This window comes from Pogona vitticeps, chromosome 2 (assembly GCF_051106095.1).
Source record: "Pogona vitticeps strain Pit_001003342236 chromosome 2, PviZW2.1, whole genome shotgun sequence".
NCBI classification, from domain to species: Eukaryota; Metazoa; Chordata; class Lepidosauria; order Squamata; family Agamidae; genus Pogona; species Pogona vitticeps.
The window spans coordinates 286,380,069-286,397,249 of NC_135784.1; the positions used below are offsets into that span (position 1 = coordinate 286,380,069).

Sequence of the window (17,181 nt, forward strand, 5' to 3'; positions counted from 1 at the left end):
CCGTTGGGAAGAAAAGCACTTCAGATTTCTTTTCCAATTTAATATGATCACTACAAAGAGGTCTAAAAAAACCTCGATTCTGGATACATTTTGATTGGCTGTGATTTCCATCTAAGAAAAAACTTCCATCCTAGCATAAGGTATGCACTGCTGACATGTACGCATGTATTAGCATTTTTTCAATATAAGTCATTATTAAAAATGTGAGAAAACAAACAATAAATCACATTTATGTAGTTTGGTTTTCACCAAAATTAACTTCCTTAAAACTCCCCTTCCTGTCCCCCCAATATGAAGATCACAAAGATTTATCTGAAGATATCCCTAAGTCTTTTTCTTCAAGCTAATTTTGTTCCAGCTGTGTTTCCTTATATTTCTATCAGAATGTTACATACTTTGGGGGCCAAGCCTTGGATCTCACACCACAGACTAGAAAATCACTGGCAGACACATGGATGAACTGGAAACTGAATCAGAGTGTGTGATGTGAAATACGCTATTTGATTTAATCGAAGCAAAAAGATGCACTGGTCTCAAAATGATCTTGGATCTGCAGTTTGGATTCTGGAATTAAGCCCCCAAGTAGATATTTTAGGCAATAAAAATATTGTCCTTCCAGTTTTATTAATTTGCTTGTTTGTTTCCTGTTTAGTTTCATTTTTATGCCACCTTTCCCTCAGTGAAATGATCTAAAGCTGTTAATCTACTTTGGGTCAGTTTCTGAATTTATTAACATTGAAAAGAGTGGGTGAAAACAGAGCCTTAAACCCAGTTATCTTAAGCCCTTGTAGACAAAGAGTACTTTATTATCCTTTTGAGGTATCACAAGACTCACTGATAGTTTTCTTTTTGTAGAACAGATTAGCATGCTATCCTTCCAGGCAGTTATCTTTCAACATGAAATGATAAATTTATCTGGTTGTGAAAAATCACAAATATATGCTACTTTTGAACCCTGCAAGGGTCTTCATCAGGCTGGGCACCACAAACCTGCAGCAAAAATTCCAAAAATCATAGCTAGGTGTGCAGGGCAGCTTCTTATAAAAAATATGATTTTTTAAAAAATGGAGGTTGTAAACTTGGGTTAGAGGTATAGATTTCAGATTTTGAAACTTGTTTTAAACAAAGACTGGCTAGGACATCTGATCATCTTTTATGGAACTGTAATGCTTCTTTTGCACTACTGCCAGTTCTGTGCTGCCCAGCCTATTATTATTATTATTATTATTATTATTATTATTATTATTATTATTATTATTATTATTATTATTATTATTATTATTATTATTATTATTATTATTATTATTATTATTAATAATAATAATAATAATAATAATAATAATAATAATAATAATAATAATAATAATAATAATAATAATAATAATAATAATAATAATAATAATATCCCGCCTATCTGGCCGGGTGAGGACCACTCTAGGCGGCTAACAGTCATAAAAATACAACAATAAAAGATATGAACAATTCTGACTAACAGCCTAATGAAGATCTGTGCAGAGTCGGAAACTAGTTTACTTTTTGTCTTTTTTGTATCTAAATGCAGGTAAGTAAAGGTGCCTTCAGATTGTGTACAAAGACTGCATGGTCTCTTTTCCTTCTTTTAGTTATATTTTTAAAATACATTTCAGGAGATTTTAAAAAATGGGACTGTCTTTGAGGCACCGCAGTGCGTAGGGGAAGTGTGGCTAACGGATGAAGCAACACGCAAAAGGAATGTGAGCGGTGGGAACTCAACTGCAGAAAAAAAATCACACCGCGACCTCTGGAAGACCACTTCCGGAACCCACACCCACACATCCCTAAACGTGCGCGCAGGCGCGTGATTGTGTCAACTGTATAAGAGAGAAGCCTGGAATGAATGAAGACGGACTGTGGTGAGCCTCCATTCAGAGGCGCGGCCACCCCAACGTTCTTGGGATGGTAGCTGCACAGACGAGGCGGGACAGAGAGAGATCCGATTGGCTGTGCCAAGTTCAATGGGCGGGGCAAAAGCAGGAGGTGGGAATGGGCGAGGCCTATCCGTTAACGGACGAGGAGGGGGGGGGAGACCTGGAGAAGGCATTTCCGCAGCGTCTGGGTTTTCCCGAGCGCGCGCGCGCGCGCACGGGTCCGCGCACGCACGCGGGCCGGGGTGGGCGGAGCTAGCGGGTATTATCATTCCCACTCCCCCCGCCCACTCTGTTCATCCTCCTTTTGTTAGTCCCTCCCCGCGTTAAAGAGCCCCGCGTTCCGCTGCGGGAGCCGCAGTAGAGCCGGCGCCTCCTTGAGTGTCGAGCGGCGCCATTGGGCAGCGGGGGCGCCCTCGTCTCTCCCTTGTTTCCAGCCCGCGGTGCCACCCTTGCTCCTCTTCAGCTGGTCCTTCGGCTGGATGCCGCTGAGCTCGGGTTCCCGGCCGTCTCCTCCACGACCTCCACCGTCGTCTCCTCCGCTCCTCCTCCTCCTCCTTCTTCCCGCTTCGCCTTCGCGCCGCTGTCGTTGTTAAGCCCGGGGTGGTGGTGGTGGTCCAGACGGAGTGCCCGCGTCAGAAGCCGGGCGGCGGCGGCGACTGTGACTTGGGGGGCCCCCCACGATGTTCGACAAGACGCGGCTCCCTTATGTGGCGCTGGATGTCATATGCGTGATATTGGGTATGTCTTCGGAGCCACCCGTCGGCCAGGGATGTCGGCGGGGGAGGGGGGGAGAGGAGGAGGAGGAGGAGGAGGAAGGCTGCTGGTTGTGGGGGGAGGGAGGCTGGTTGGTGCCCGGGATGCTTGCTTTGCTGTGCGCTTCCCTTTCCTCAGGATCTACTTGTTTGCGGTGCTCTGGCTGCTTTTGGGGGGGGGGGCTGCAGAAACTGACACAAACCTGCCACTACCTCAGTTAGTGCGGTAATCTCATATGTATATGTATTGATGTACAGTATTCATATAAACATGTGTACGTCTCTGTGTGTTACATACACACATACACTTTCCTTGACTCTAAAAATACACGTGTGTGCATACATATGCGTTGTATTTACCTCGGGGCAGCTTGGCTCTCACTGCATGTTGACAAGCTAATCTCCGCCTTTTCCCATCTTCCCTCCCCTAAGTATGTATTTGGTTTGCAAAAATAATTGCAAATTTTTTTCCCTTCATCTTGAGTTCTCCTGTCTTTCTCCGCTTCCCACTTTATTTATTTACTATTGCTGCTTCTTTCTGTACAGCCATCCATCCACTTGCTTGTTGGAAAAGACTTGGAGATCACCCTGCCCTGAAAGTCTCGCTTGGACAAACTTGGTCACTGTTAACTCTTTTGTCTAGATTAGGATCCTTTGAAGTTGGCTAATGTCAGAATGTCAAAATTGCCATCAATCACTGGCAGAAAGAGAAAATGGAGAAAACCAGCTTGGTACACTGAAAATAGATTCCTCTATACCTGTTGGAAGGGATAAAGAGTATATGAAGCACATGGGAGTTCATTTCACTTAGCAATTTTTTTTTCTCTTATCATGCTTGTATTGTAAGAATAAGGAAGGTCAGTTGACCATATTGTTTGCTGATATCCAGTATAATGTAGTCATAGATGAGATTTTCTTAATGTGAAATTCTGAAGGTTGTTTTTGTTGTCTGTTGAAGCAGTCAAGAATTAGATCTTCTATTTTGGTCACAGAAGGTGAAAACTTAATTTTCCCCACTAAATATATTTTTTTCTGTCTCTTCTTCACATACTGCATATTAGTAAGAGAGCTCACTGGAAAATAGTGTGTATCTATTGCATAGTCTTTTGAAAGGAAACCAGTTTTAATATCTAATTTCTGATAATGAGTTGTTGCGTAATGTATGGCCTTGGAAAATCTTCTTTTGGCATAGTATCTGGCCTTATGATGGCCTTCCTTAGTTGGATGGATGTAAGATTCTGCTGATGGATTAATTTCTTTGCAGCTAAATTAACATAATATCTTTGAAAATGGTGGTCTCTTGACTGTGATCCAGCATTCTTTTGGAGAAGCATCTATTAGTTGCAAGATTTGTTTGAATTTTACATTAACATTGCATACCAAAGGTTATTGGAAGTCAGACCAGAGTTAAGGTAGTTCATTGAAGTAGTTGTTAATTAGCTGTGGTTTAAGAAACGGAGCAAATTTCTTGCCATGTAAAATTTGGCACTTGCAGAGAACGAGAGGGCTTCTATGAGATAGTTTTCCATTACAGATAACATAGGATCTTGAGTTAAGCATTACCTTATCAGTTTGGTGGTTTTCTTGATTCTGACATGCAGAGATTTGAGGGGCAACAGACCAATTTCAGTGTAAAACCTTTCGTGCATGAAAGAATGTGTCAGGAAACTTTTTATATCTGAATAAATAAAAAAATATTTGTGAAGGAGCAGGGAGGGAAATAATTTGTCTGTGAATTGCTCTCACAAATCCTAACAGATCCTGAAACTTTAGTGAACAATTGGAGAACTGGAGACTAAGTGAAGCGTTGGAAAGTTCTTGGTATGAATCACATCTCTGCCAGAAATCCAGCAGGCGGTCTTAGTCTAATGAAGCTTTAATGCTCATCTACAAAATGTAATATTTTTACTTATATTACAGGATTGCAACAATATCATGTACGTAAAGTGTATTGAATGTGTTAAAGTGGTGTATAAATACATAATACTGTACATACTTGTCCTATGGGAGAAAAGTTGCTAGAAGCAGCTTAGTGTTTGCTAACTAATTGCTGTCTAAAAGATACATTACTATTTCAGTAATAGTGTTTTTGAAAATAATTCTTGTATATAATGAAATTATATGTCAAATGACATTCAACTGGAGAAGGGAGAGAAGTATAGTTCCCTTCAGCTACAGTGCTGTTCAGCATTTTAAATGGTGATTTAATGATTCTAAGTAGTAATCTTCTATCTGATGTATTAAGACAACATATTGAGCCATTTTAAGGAAGATTAACATTGATTTGGCAGAACTTTGATGCAGAAGAAACAATGGTTAGTTTTGTAGCCATGTTAAGATTATCATAGTAGTGGTTAGGTATTTGGCTCTGGAGGCAGATATTGGGAGTTTGATTCCTCTCCGCCTTTTGCAAGTAGAGCCAGCCTGTTTAGCCTTGGACAAGGTCCACAGTTCCAGGACACCCCCCGGAATAAGAGAATGATAAACTACTACTGAGTGTTCTGTACCTGGAAAACTCTGAAAAGGTTGCCGTAAATCAGAATTGACTTGGTAGCACATGATGATGATCATAATCTAATACTGTACACAAGCAGACAAAAGTTATTAGTGGTGGCAAATCAAAATAACAAGTAAAATGATAAACACTCTTGCATTGAACAACTAATTATCATGTGTAGCATGCTAAGAAACTTGTAGCTTGATATAAGCCACAGCTGATAGAACTGGGATTCTTAATTAAGTGGTTTCATATTTCAGTCTCCCATTGAAATTCCTTTGCTCAGAGATTATCCCTTCAAGAACATATAGGAATAAAATTTCCAGAAACAAAATTGGCATTTTTCTTCTCTCATTTAAAATACTTTGCAGATCAGTCAAGTGGCCTTGAATTGTTGCTGTGATCAAATGGCATTATGTGATGCAAAGCAGGAAGGAAGGCAGTTGAGGCTAGGATTGGATATATTTAATAAAATACGAAGTTACACAGAAGTGAAAAGTGTAAATACGTTTCTAAAGAAGGGGAAAAACATAATTAGGCAAAAATGAAATATATTTCAAGATAAAACAATCATAAGTACTGCATAGTTCAGTGATTTAGGTCTCTGGCTGCAAAACCAGAGGTTGGGAGTTCGATTCCCACTGTGCCTCCTTGACAGGGGCTGGATGTAGGATCCCTTCCAGTTCTGCAGTTCTAAGATTTGTAAATATTATTATAATTATATGTTGATAAAATTGAGCTTGAGGTGAAACTAAGAGTTTCAGTTTATGTAATTGCTATTGGTTGAGGAAGGATAGAACTCTTGTTTAAATGGAGAATTGACATGACTGACTGAAAACATGTTGCAGCCTGAGGTGTAGGACAATCTGGAACGTTCTGTCTCTCCATCTATGGAAAGCCCGTCCCACCATGAGCCCATTTGCTTTCACCTGGCTTCAGAAGCTATGCAGGAGTAGGCTGGTTAGTACTATGATGGGAGAAGACTAAAGAATGTCAGGGTATCTAGGTAGGGCTTGGAAAATATTTGGTCTGAGAAACTAGAACTCTGCTGACACTCAGAGTTGACAATTGATGGCCAGTGGCCTGACTCAGCATAAGGCAACTTCCTGTGCTTCCAAATAGGTTGTACTGGCAGTTGAAATTAATTCTTTTAGATAGAAATACTACTACATTACCTGAGAATGGTAGGCTAGCTCATGGGCTGCAGTGGGACCTGGAACACAAAGTTCTGCCTTTTAGTGGAGGAAAGTGGCCAAGGCACTTCTGTCTCTACAGGATGAGAGGGTGAAATCATTGGATGCCCTTCAAACAGCATTCCAAAATGAAGGCTTTGTAGGTTTGTCAGTGGCTTTCAATTCATGATAAAGTCACTTGGGGAATTAGGTTTTCTGCAGATTGTCAGCTTATTTTAAGTTGTAAGCATTAGTTCAGGTCTCCTGTCAACATTGTGCATGTTCAACTGTAAAGGATTGAAAGTGTGCTCATCATGGCTTGTTTTTCCTGTAATAAGTAGAACAGTGCTAGGGAGGAAGCCACCAAGCATTAATTCCATGGCAAAGCCCAGCTGGAGGCCTGTTACAGCATGGTAGTAACTGCTGTTCAAGTAAATTTTGCCCCTGGCTAAAAAGCGTGCTTCTTGGTTGTGTTTTCAATTCATAGGCTATACTTGATGCAAAATGTTTTAAATCCCAGTGTGTGTGTACACACACACACACACACACACACACACACACACACACACACACACACACACACACACACACACACACACACACACACACACACACACACACACAGAGTGTGTGTTTAAGAGTTTGTGTTGTTTTAGTTACACACACACACACACAGAGATTGTTGGAATCCATACAGCACTGGTTACCTAGAGCAGAAGTAGGCAGATGTCAGACACAAGGAATCAATTCTTTTTTAGAACTTCAAGGTCCACTAGCCAGACCCACCTGCAAACTCTTGGCTTTGGTGTAGAGTGTGTGTAAAATACACACATTTTATATATATAATGGTAAAATACACACATTATATATATAATGGCAAAGGGTAGCACTGGACTTGCAGAAATTGCTCTCCATTTATAGTAAAATTCTTTCCTACAGCTTTCAATGAGTATGAAAGAGAAGGCCTTCTTGGGGGCAGCTGTCAGCCAGTGGAAATCTCTGGCAAGGGAGGCTAGGCTCATTCTGTTCCTGTTGTCTTTCCACAAGAAGACAAAGACCTGTCTGGTCACGTATGCTCTGATCAACTGACTGACTGTGGAGAAAGGAGCTTTTAACACATTGGTTCTGTGCTTTTAAAAAAGTAGTTCAAGTTTTTTTTAACTCAGCAGTATTGTAAGCTATGTCCATATAGATTTACCTTGGTGTAAATAGAAGTGTGCAAATTGCAGTGAGGAATTGTTGCTAATCAACAAATTCTTGCTTGCATTCCTGGTCGTATGCCACTCAGGTAACTTGGCAGATGACTAGGAATAAAAGCAGTAACTTGTTAATTACTGGCATTTTAGTGCCACACCTTACGTTGCTACACCAGCATAGGCCCACAATAGTTTTCTGGCAAATGTTTATTCAGTTATGTTTCAAGATTATAATATTTTGCCTTATCTTAATCTTGTTGTGAGATGCTTGACTCCTTGTTCCCGGACATATAGATTTTTGTTTGCAGACTAGACTGCCTGGCCTACAAGCCAGAGACCCTCTGTGTTATAAATAATTTGTTTATCAGTCAAATAAATAATAAACTGGGTTCACCATCCTTTCACACACAAATAATCAAATTCCTCTCAAAGTTTATTACAGCCTAATTTATAGAGAAAAGGCAGTTTAATTATCAATCTTTAAAAAGGGGATCAACATTCTCCACAGATTTGTGGCAGGTCACTGAAAGCTCTATCTTCTTAACATTCTATCTAGCCCATTAAAATTTTATGTGCTTACACAGATCTGAATTAGTTTATTACAAAATAACATGACTTTACATGGAATGGGGAAGCATATCTGTGATATGTGTGTGTATAGATTTATCTGATTTACATGATGGGGCTACGGTGCTACTTTGTAGAAGCAGTTGGCCCAAGGTGCAATAAAGCAATGAGGAAACATTTTTTTTCCTCTAGTTCCTGTCAGTTACTCTAAATTACTGGCTTCCTGATGCAGCTGATGAAATAGTTTTGACGTTAGCTTTACATTTGGCTTTAATTACAATATTTGCTTCCAGAGCTGTGAGTAATTTAAGTTCCATTGCAGTGCAGGTTTGCTTTCCCACTTCCTGTAATGTTGCTACAGTGTGCCTGAAACAGCACTGTTATGCTGAAACTTCACTTCATATTCATATGCATTTTATGGTCCCTGATCTTCCCATTCTGATAACAACTCTTTTTCATCAGGGAACATGAATCAGGACTGCCAGAAAGACAACCAAGTGGGTCCTAGATCAAATCAAGCCTGAACAAATGTTGAAACGGAGCCTGTCCTACTTTGGGCACATAATGAGAAGGCAAGGCTCTCTGGAAAAGACAATAATGCTCGGAAAGGTTGAAGGCAGCAGGAAAATACGAAGTTCAAATACAAGATGGGTTGACTCCCTAAAGGAAGTCACAGGCTTGAGTTTGCAGAACCTGAGCAGGACTGAGGACAGTACATTTTGGAGATCACTCATTCAACAGGGCCACTATGAGTTGGCACATGACAGCAGCAACAACAAATACCACAACAAAATGATCAGTTTCCCTCACAAGTTTCAAGAGACTGTGTCTTCATTTGAAATTTTAGGAAGAAGGGAACAAAAATTTGGGCTACTTAAAGCAGGGAAGTTAAAGTAAGAGAGAGGATTAAATGCTCCTTCTGCTTCTCAAACTCTGGGTAGCTGTGGAGCCAGAGGTTGGGAATTTGATTCCCTACTGTGCCTCCTGTGAGTAGAGACAGCCTGTAATGCCTTGGGCAAGCTGGACATTCCCAGAGTGCCTCCAGAAGATTTCTGAGTATTCTTGACCTAGAAAACGCTGAAAAGAGTCACTGTGAGTCAGAATTGACTTGACAGCACATAATTATCATTAAAGAGAAGCTGACGTTTTATTTCTGATGTGGGCTTTCAGAAATCCAGATTTATGTCCCCTCAAAGTGACCTTGGTCCAATCAGCTAAAACTCCCAGAAGCCTTCATTGTGAGCTGTGTAGCCCAGGATTTCAGGGAGCTGTACGGAGACCCAAGTTTGGGAACCACTGCTGTAGATGTATAAATCATAAACATGGAACATTGCTTGTTATGGAAACGCAAAGGCGATAAAACATTTTAGATAGCAAATGTTCCTTTTCTGAGCCTTCACGGGCACATCAAATCTAGGTGTAATTGATGAGGTAGTATGAGCAGTGGCTTTATTCTGGCAGGACTTCTCTGAACAGCTGCCTAATAGGGAGGGAGCTGGGAGCTGCAGCATTTCCCATGCTAGAAAATGCTATAACTATTCAGGCAGAGATGGTCCATGTCTGAATAACAGCAACTTTAACTCCATTTCTACTCCCTCCAAGTCAGTGTTACACTGAGGACTGTTAGGCATTCCCATTTCAGGTGTCCAACACCTTGGGTTTCCACTGCTCCTAGGATCTCTTCTCAGCTGAATTGTGTAATTTAGGACACACACAAAGGCTGCTTTTCAGAAACTGTTTCTTAGAAATAAATAGGAAAAGCATCCTGGTAAGAGTGTTGATTTGTGTACTTTGGGAATAGGGTTGGCAGTTTTAATTTGTAGGGTTTTCTGATACAAATTAAAGCTGGTTGTAAATATTTTCGAAGCATGTATTAGAGGCTCGCATAGTTTTTTCCAAAACAAAGCTGGAAGGCTGAAATTGCAAGCCATTCTTTATTTCTCAGTCTCGTGTGATTTTTTTTAAAAATTATTCGCTGCCAAGAATAGGGGTTGGAGAGCATTCCCTTGTGTGGCATAACAGTAACCTCTCCTTCATCCAGAGGTATTTACCTCCATCATAATTCTTCTTTTGCTCTAGAGTTGTTGGTTTTCTTAAGGAAGAATTGTACAATTTGACTTCAGTTAAGTTTGAGCGTCTCATAGTTTTTATTCTTGGCTGTTGTTGATGCATTAAATTTGAGGACTTACAAGAGGGTTTCTAGCATACTGCATAGAGACATGATTAGAAAGGCAAGTTACAATGTAAACACATATGCCCCTGTTATGCAGAAGCAGCTGTTCAAGATAGCTGGGGCTAGATGTTCCTTAACTCATTTGATGAGTTAGTAATAACTGAATAAGGAGGACTTTTTGTCTGGCTTTGCTGTATGAGATATATGCAGTTCCTTTGCCATGCAGTCTGGCAGTTTTCCTTTCGAAACATTTCTTTCAGTCATGCATATTGAACTTTCAGTGTGTTCGTATATGTGTTTGTCTCTGAAATGTAAAGTTCTAAATTATCAGCAAAAAAGGTGATACATGTGTTGGGGAATTTAGCCCATGTAAACCAGCTCTGGATGATGGTTGATGCCAGATATGATTAAATAAAACATGACTATATTATAGAGAATTTTGAAGCCTAACCACTGATATTGCATGGTCACGAAGTAAATCCAAGTTTGGGGTTTGGCTTGTAGGGCCATCCTGAGCAACAGGCATAATTACATGATAAATTTCCCAAGTGATATTTTAATATAAAGGTAAAGGCTCCCCTTGACAATTTTTGTCCAGTCGTGCTCATCCCCCTTTCCAAGCCATAGAGCCAGCGTTTTGTCCGAAGACAATCTTCCATGGTCACATGGCCAGTGCGACTTAGACACGGAATGCTGTTACCTTCCCACTGAGGTGGTCCCTATTTATCTACTCATATTTGCATGCTTTCGAATAATTTAGTAAATTATACTAGAGTAGGACCATTGAATCAGTAGGGATTTTAGTAGGTTAACTCCATGAGTTCCATTGATTCAAATGGGCCTATTTTTACTGCAAGTTCCTATGCTAAAGTTATTTTAATATAGTAAGTTGCAATTAAAGTAGGCCTATTTGAATCAGTAGAATTTGTGGAGGAGTTGACTCACTAAACTTCCATTGATAATACTACACTAAGCAATAGGAATTTAGTGATAATAACATTCTTTCTCACAGTGCTTATATGATTTGTTTGGTCTGCTTCCTAAATGGTGTTTTTAAAATACTGTACCAGCTAAATCATTAATAGCTTAGGCTTATTTCAGTGTTCAGTACTTAAATAGTCCTCCAACTGGCCTAAAGTCTTGTTGAATTATGTGATTCATGTGTTTCAAATGAGACCGTGCAAATGGTCCCTCTTGTTACAACTTGTGCTCATAGTTCCTGATGATATACCTATTCTTCATGTGAGAAAGCCTTGAGCTGCATTTTTTGTGTTTTGATTCAAGGAGTATTTATGAATGCATCTAATGTGATGTCATACTGACAAAAAACATTGCAGAATTTCTTGCACGTTTTGATTGAAGTATAATTGGTATGCGTCTTTGGGTAATTAGGTCTGTGATGTTTTGTCTCTTAGAAGTTATTCACTTGATTGTGGTTATAGCCATAAAATTAAAAAGATGCCTTGTTGTGACCTTGATTCTGTAATATTAGCTTTTATGTTTTTCCATTAAAGACAATCCAAATTCGTACTGCAGAAAGTCAAGTCTGCCAACTTGAAATTATACAGCTCAGTTAAACCTGCGTATTTGCACAAAAAAGCAACTCATTTTACTTGTATTAGTTATGGAAAGGGAAGGGCTCTGAAGACTTCTTTGTGACCATCAAAATCCTGCTTCAGTCTCCCTAAAATACGTAGCTGTTAGTGTTGCCCTCATATCTTTGTATTCTCTAGCACAGAAAGGGTAGCCATTTGCGTCGCTTAGATGTTTTGTTTAAATAAGATCTGAGATTGTAAAAATACTAAGTTCTGTGATGATTGTCCCTATACTAATTTGGAGTCTTAACATGTAATGTAACTTCTGTGAAGGCTTGTGGGAACTACTTTGTTGTTGTTTTACTGAGATCTGCATATTGGCACATGCATAGAAGAATTCTGTGCCCAAACATTTGTTTTGAATACTAGACCTGAACATGTAAGTCCACATCAGCAGTGTAATTGAAGGCAGGAGAGGAAATGTCTTCTTTTTGTCATTGTTAAACAAGAACAGTTTGGAAATCCTTCTCTGCATGGTATGAATCAGCCAGCAGTTGACCAATACCTCCAGATCTAAATTTTGCCCAGTCCTGATTTTGGAGGGTAATAGCTCTCTTTGAATAAAACTGGCTCTTATAGAGGAAAAAAAGTGGATGGAATTGCCATTTATCACTTGCCCAAACCCACTGTATAAACTGAGCTCCACTTTAACTGATAATGTTTGAGGGAATCTCTTCTAGTTCAGTTTTGAATGCGTAAGTACTTGCCATATGGCTTATATTTGACTTTACTGTAGATTTTTTAAAATTAAATTCATTAAAGATAACAGATATCTTATTTTTATAAGGTTTTGGTTTCGATTGAAGGGCTCCTTGCATTTGGTTTGGTCTGAAAGACGGACTGTTAAAAAACACAAAACCCCTCAACTCTTCTTTTCTGATTGTTCTGGAAAGGACAAAATGTTAGCTTTCCACTTCCTCAACAAATTGGAAGTTTTGGAAAAAATCTTTTTAGAATGCCCATTTCTGGAGATCTTTGCTGTGTTGCAAATATGGATACTTAAATATTTTCTATTACAATATTTTACAGGTTAAAACATTCATTACAATTTCGTTTATGCCTCATGGGATAGTGAGGACACAGTTTTAAAGACAGAGATTGTTAAGTTCTGAAAATGTTTCCTGTCTTGCATATAGTGGAAACTCCAGTGTGCCAGGGGAAGAGAATGGTTCCAGTTAGAGCCAAAATGAGGGTTTTCTGTTTAATATGTAGTTTCACTGTGTCCTTTATGTGCTATGTAGTGATACCCTGGTTTCCACCAGTGCAGTGCACCTCAGGCATTAAGCTATGCAGTAATGCTGTTTTGAAACTTGTAACAGCTTGTCTGCCCCCAAATGTAAAGTCATATACTGTACTAAGGATGAGTGTTTTATATTCTCACCGGCACTAGTGCAGTTTGCTGTTGTGTACAGAGTTCAAGGCCGTTCACTCCCTTTTATGTTTGCAAAAGCAACAGCTGTATATCTTTTATTAGGTTTAAAAATAAAATGTCACAGAACTCAGAGCAATTACTTAAAGGTTGGACTTAGTAGCATTTTATTTGATGCTGGTGAAAGGAATTATGTTACTCTTACAGATGGATATTTCTTAATGGACCAATATAGCTTCCTGTGCTTTTTTTGCCTTGTGAATTCAGTATGAATGCGCAGGCAGATTTTAAATAATTAGCTAAATGCACAGGGTTAATATGTAACAGAAAGCATCTAGATTTGGAGGAAAGGTGTTTTTTAGCCGAGAAGTATATAGTCCTTGTCAACATTTAATGTTAATTAATAGATGCCTCCTTTGTTGAAATTTATATTGGCCAGTATAAAATGAAGTGTTTTTTAAAAGTCCAATTATAAATTCACTTGTCATTCTTAACGAGATACTTGGGAAGACCTATGTTGCCTTTTGAATAAGTTGTAAAAAGACCACAACCTCTCTTCCTTTAGTATTGCCAGAAACTAAGCTTTTCCTCTTTATCTTTATGTAGTTTTGTAGCATATTTTCTAATACTGTTTCTGCCATAAACTCTTCTATTGAGGTAGGAAGTATATTGCTCTTATTTGATTCTGTAATATCCATAGCAAAAATCTTATTGAGTGAAGTATACCAGCATAAGGGAGATGGTGATATCTGGAAGGGGAAGATAACAGATAAAAGAGTTCCTGTTTCCATCTCAGAGCTTGCATGCCTTCCGTGCAAGGAGCCTGATGGAGTGTGAACCATGGGAACCTTGGGACTGAAGCAAGAATTCTTTAACTACTGGCACCCCCCCCCGTCAATTGATGTCATATCTCTTACACCAGACAACTTTATATAACTAGATTTTGCCTGTTATCTAGCTGTAACATTTAGCTGTGCCTTTTTATCAAGCCTTCCTCTTCTCTGCTGTACTTCATTGAGGTAAGAGTTTTGTTACATGAGGGCATTACAGAGTACACAGAGCAATTGATTATGAAATAAGCATAGCTGTAGCATATCTCATGAGTAGTTGTAATGAGTTAGCACTTGGAGAATTGATGATAATGGAGATCCTTTGGATCATAGTTCAGTTGTTCATCACATACTAGGGGTGTGTAAATTCCAGTTCTGCTCCTTGTCATCTCCAATAAAAGATTTTGAATGGAAGGGTTAGAAAAGGTTTTTGCCTGTGATCTAAGCACAATACTCAGTACTGGCCTTTTATTCTAGTTTCTCTGCAATCTGTACCTTTATATGGAGCCCAGTCCTACTTGGCATTTTTCTTCCAGAATTAGCTGATGGTGCCTGTTGCACTGCTTCTTGTTCCATACCAAAGCTGGCAATTTTCTGCTTGGAACAAATACTTAATAGCAGTGCAGCAGAGGTACAATGCATCCTTGGGATAGATTCATCTGGCAGTGTATGTCTTGCTGAGATTGTCAGATTTTTATGGTCAAACGTATTCAGTCCCTTTTCCATCTAAGCTTGTGTTTTCCTTTTTTGAAAGAAGACATCTACATTGAAATGTTTGTGGGTTTGTGCATATTTTTTCCTAATGGTCATATTACCGTGTACAGTTTTACTTTATGCTTTTTAACCCAAGTATTTTAGATTAAAGTAATGGAGTTTTGTGCATACTTTTATATAATCCACATATTTTGTGAGATTTCCTGCTAATATGCACATTTTGTGCACATTTTATCAACGCGAGCTGTGGTATCGCAAACTGGCAAAAATGTGTACAGTATTTTGGAATGCAGCTTGGCCTTGGCTTGTGGAAAGATTTGGAAGACGTAGATTTATTTAATATGTTTAAAATGCACTCAACAACTTCTCATCTCTAATGCATCTATACACTTGTTTTGTACTAAGATATTTTTAATGGTAGTGATATGGGAACTGTGGTTTTTCTAGAGACTTCAAAGTCCATCAGCCCCAGCTAGCTTGTCCAAAGATCAGAAATAAAAGCTGCAGTCCAACAATTTCTGGAAGGCCACACGTTTACCATCTCCGTTGGAGGATGTAGGACTGAATTTGATATCTCTTTGTCGGAGATTTATAGATTGACTTGGTTCCTATGATAAAAACTGTTAGTTAAACTGATTTATGTGTTCTTTTGCTTTGGCCCTTATTTATGCCCTGTGACATCCTTGCTCATCTTAATGAGTGCACAGGGTTCCATCTATGCTTTAAAAAGGCAGAGAAAATACATTTATCCAGTACTGTTTATATTTGGTATATTGCCAAAGCTGCTTTGTTGGAGGTCTTGCAGAAATTCTGGGATGTATCATTATAGTATCTTCTTAGGACAGACCTGGGCAAAGAGCGGCCCGAGGGCCACATACGGCCCGCGAGCCGCTCCTGTCCAGCCCACCGGTTGTCGCTCCAGTCTGGTGTTCAAGCACTTGTTCAAGCCCAAGACAGACTGGATTTCTCTCACTGAACAAGTTGAACAACAAAACCATTCATAGCTTTTTGTCTAAAGTTGATCAGTTGCTTATCTTTTATTTTTAAGTAAAGTTGTTTCGGCCCCCGAAAACAGTTCAGATTTTTCATGTGACCCCCTATAGAAATTAATTGCCCACCCTGGCTTAGCTATATATTGTTTTTGCTTAAATTCACACAAAAAATCTAAACAAAATAATATTAGTAGCTTGCTTTTATATTACTGTACAGGCTGTTTTGCGCTTGGATATAGCTTTGGATATTGAGAGGTAAAGATGATTCTGTTTTGGACTGCGTTTCATTTTTGAGACATGCAGCCCACCCACATGAGCACTGTGAAGAAAGTCAATAGAGTAGATTTGGTATCGGAGTCAGTCTGGTTTATACAGTGGAGTCTCTACTTAAGAACGTCCCTACTTAAGAACAATCTAACTTAAGAACAGCTCCATTTGCTAAATTTTGCTTCTACTTGAGAACAGAAATCCAAGATAAGAACAGGAAAAAAAACCTTTCCTGCTCTTTTTTTAATCTTAGGTCATCTTAGGTTAAAAAAAAATTCTCCCCCTAGTGGTAGAGTACGTATTAACCAGCTTTGCATTAGTTCCTATGGGAACTAATGCTTCAATGTACGAACACACCTCTACATAACAAAAAAAAATAGCCAGAACGGATTAATTGGTTTTCAGTCCATTCCTATGGGAAATTTTGCTTCAACTTAAGAACGTTTCAACTTAAGAACACCATTCCAAAATGGATTAAGTTCTGAAGTAGAGGTTCCACTGTAGTTTCTATGGACGGAAAAGAGCAGATACGGATTAAATGGTTTTCATTGCATTCCTATGGGAAATGCAGATTCAACATAAGAACTTTTCAACTTGAGAACCACCTTCCAATACGGATTAAGTTCTTAAGTAGAGACCCCACTGTAGTCTAGTTCTGCACATCAGAGAAGTGGGATGGCAGTCTAATGAACAAGAAGATGTTTCCCACACCCATCTCCAATGTATTAAAATCCATTTCAGGGGCTCAATTTCTTCTAAATAAAGCAGGTCTGTGCAGGAACAGAGCCCAGACCAGTGTGTGGAGGGCAATATAGAGTCATGACAGATATGTTATTTTTAAAAATTTACTGTTGCATTCCTAGGAAACCATGACCTGTTGCAGCTTCCTAGCTCATTGTACAAACACTGCAGTAGATGGCAAGGTTTTTGCTATATAACTGTTATTTAGTGTGTTTTTTTAACCATGGAAGAGTTTATCACAGTTGAAGAGGTTGTGATAAATTTATCGAAGAGATAAATTAATTCATAGAAGTAAGTATGGGGCAAATGGAAAGAAAATGTATCGTATAAGCAAATATTAGGATAATGGACACCAACAGTATGATAGAAAATTACATCACTTTTGATGTTTATAGTGATTTAGAGATAA

At 39.0% G+C, this 17,181-nt stretch overlaps 1 protein-coding gene across 2 annotated transcripts in view; it reads left to right on the forward strand.

Annotated features, from left to right (window-relative positions):
- Positions 1–2,442: 2,442 nt before the first annotated feature.
- PLPP1 (phospholipid phosphatase 1) overlaps positions 2,443–17,181 on the forward strand; it is a 93,657-nt gene continuing 78,918 nt past the window's right edge. For both annotated transcript variants that reach the window (XM_020805553.3, XM_020805554.3), the window contains exon 1: positions 2,443–2,645. In XM_020805553.3, the coding sequence (XP_020661212.1) occupies positions 2,588–2,645 (58 nt within the window). In that variant the 5' untranslated portion in view covers positions 2,443–2,587. The remainder of the gene's footprint in view (positions 2,646–17,181) is intronic.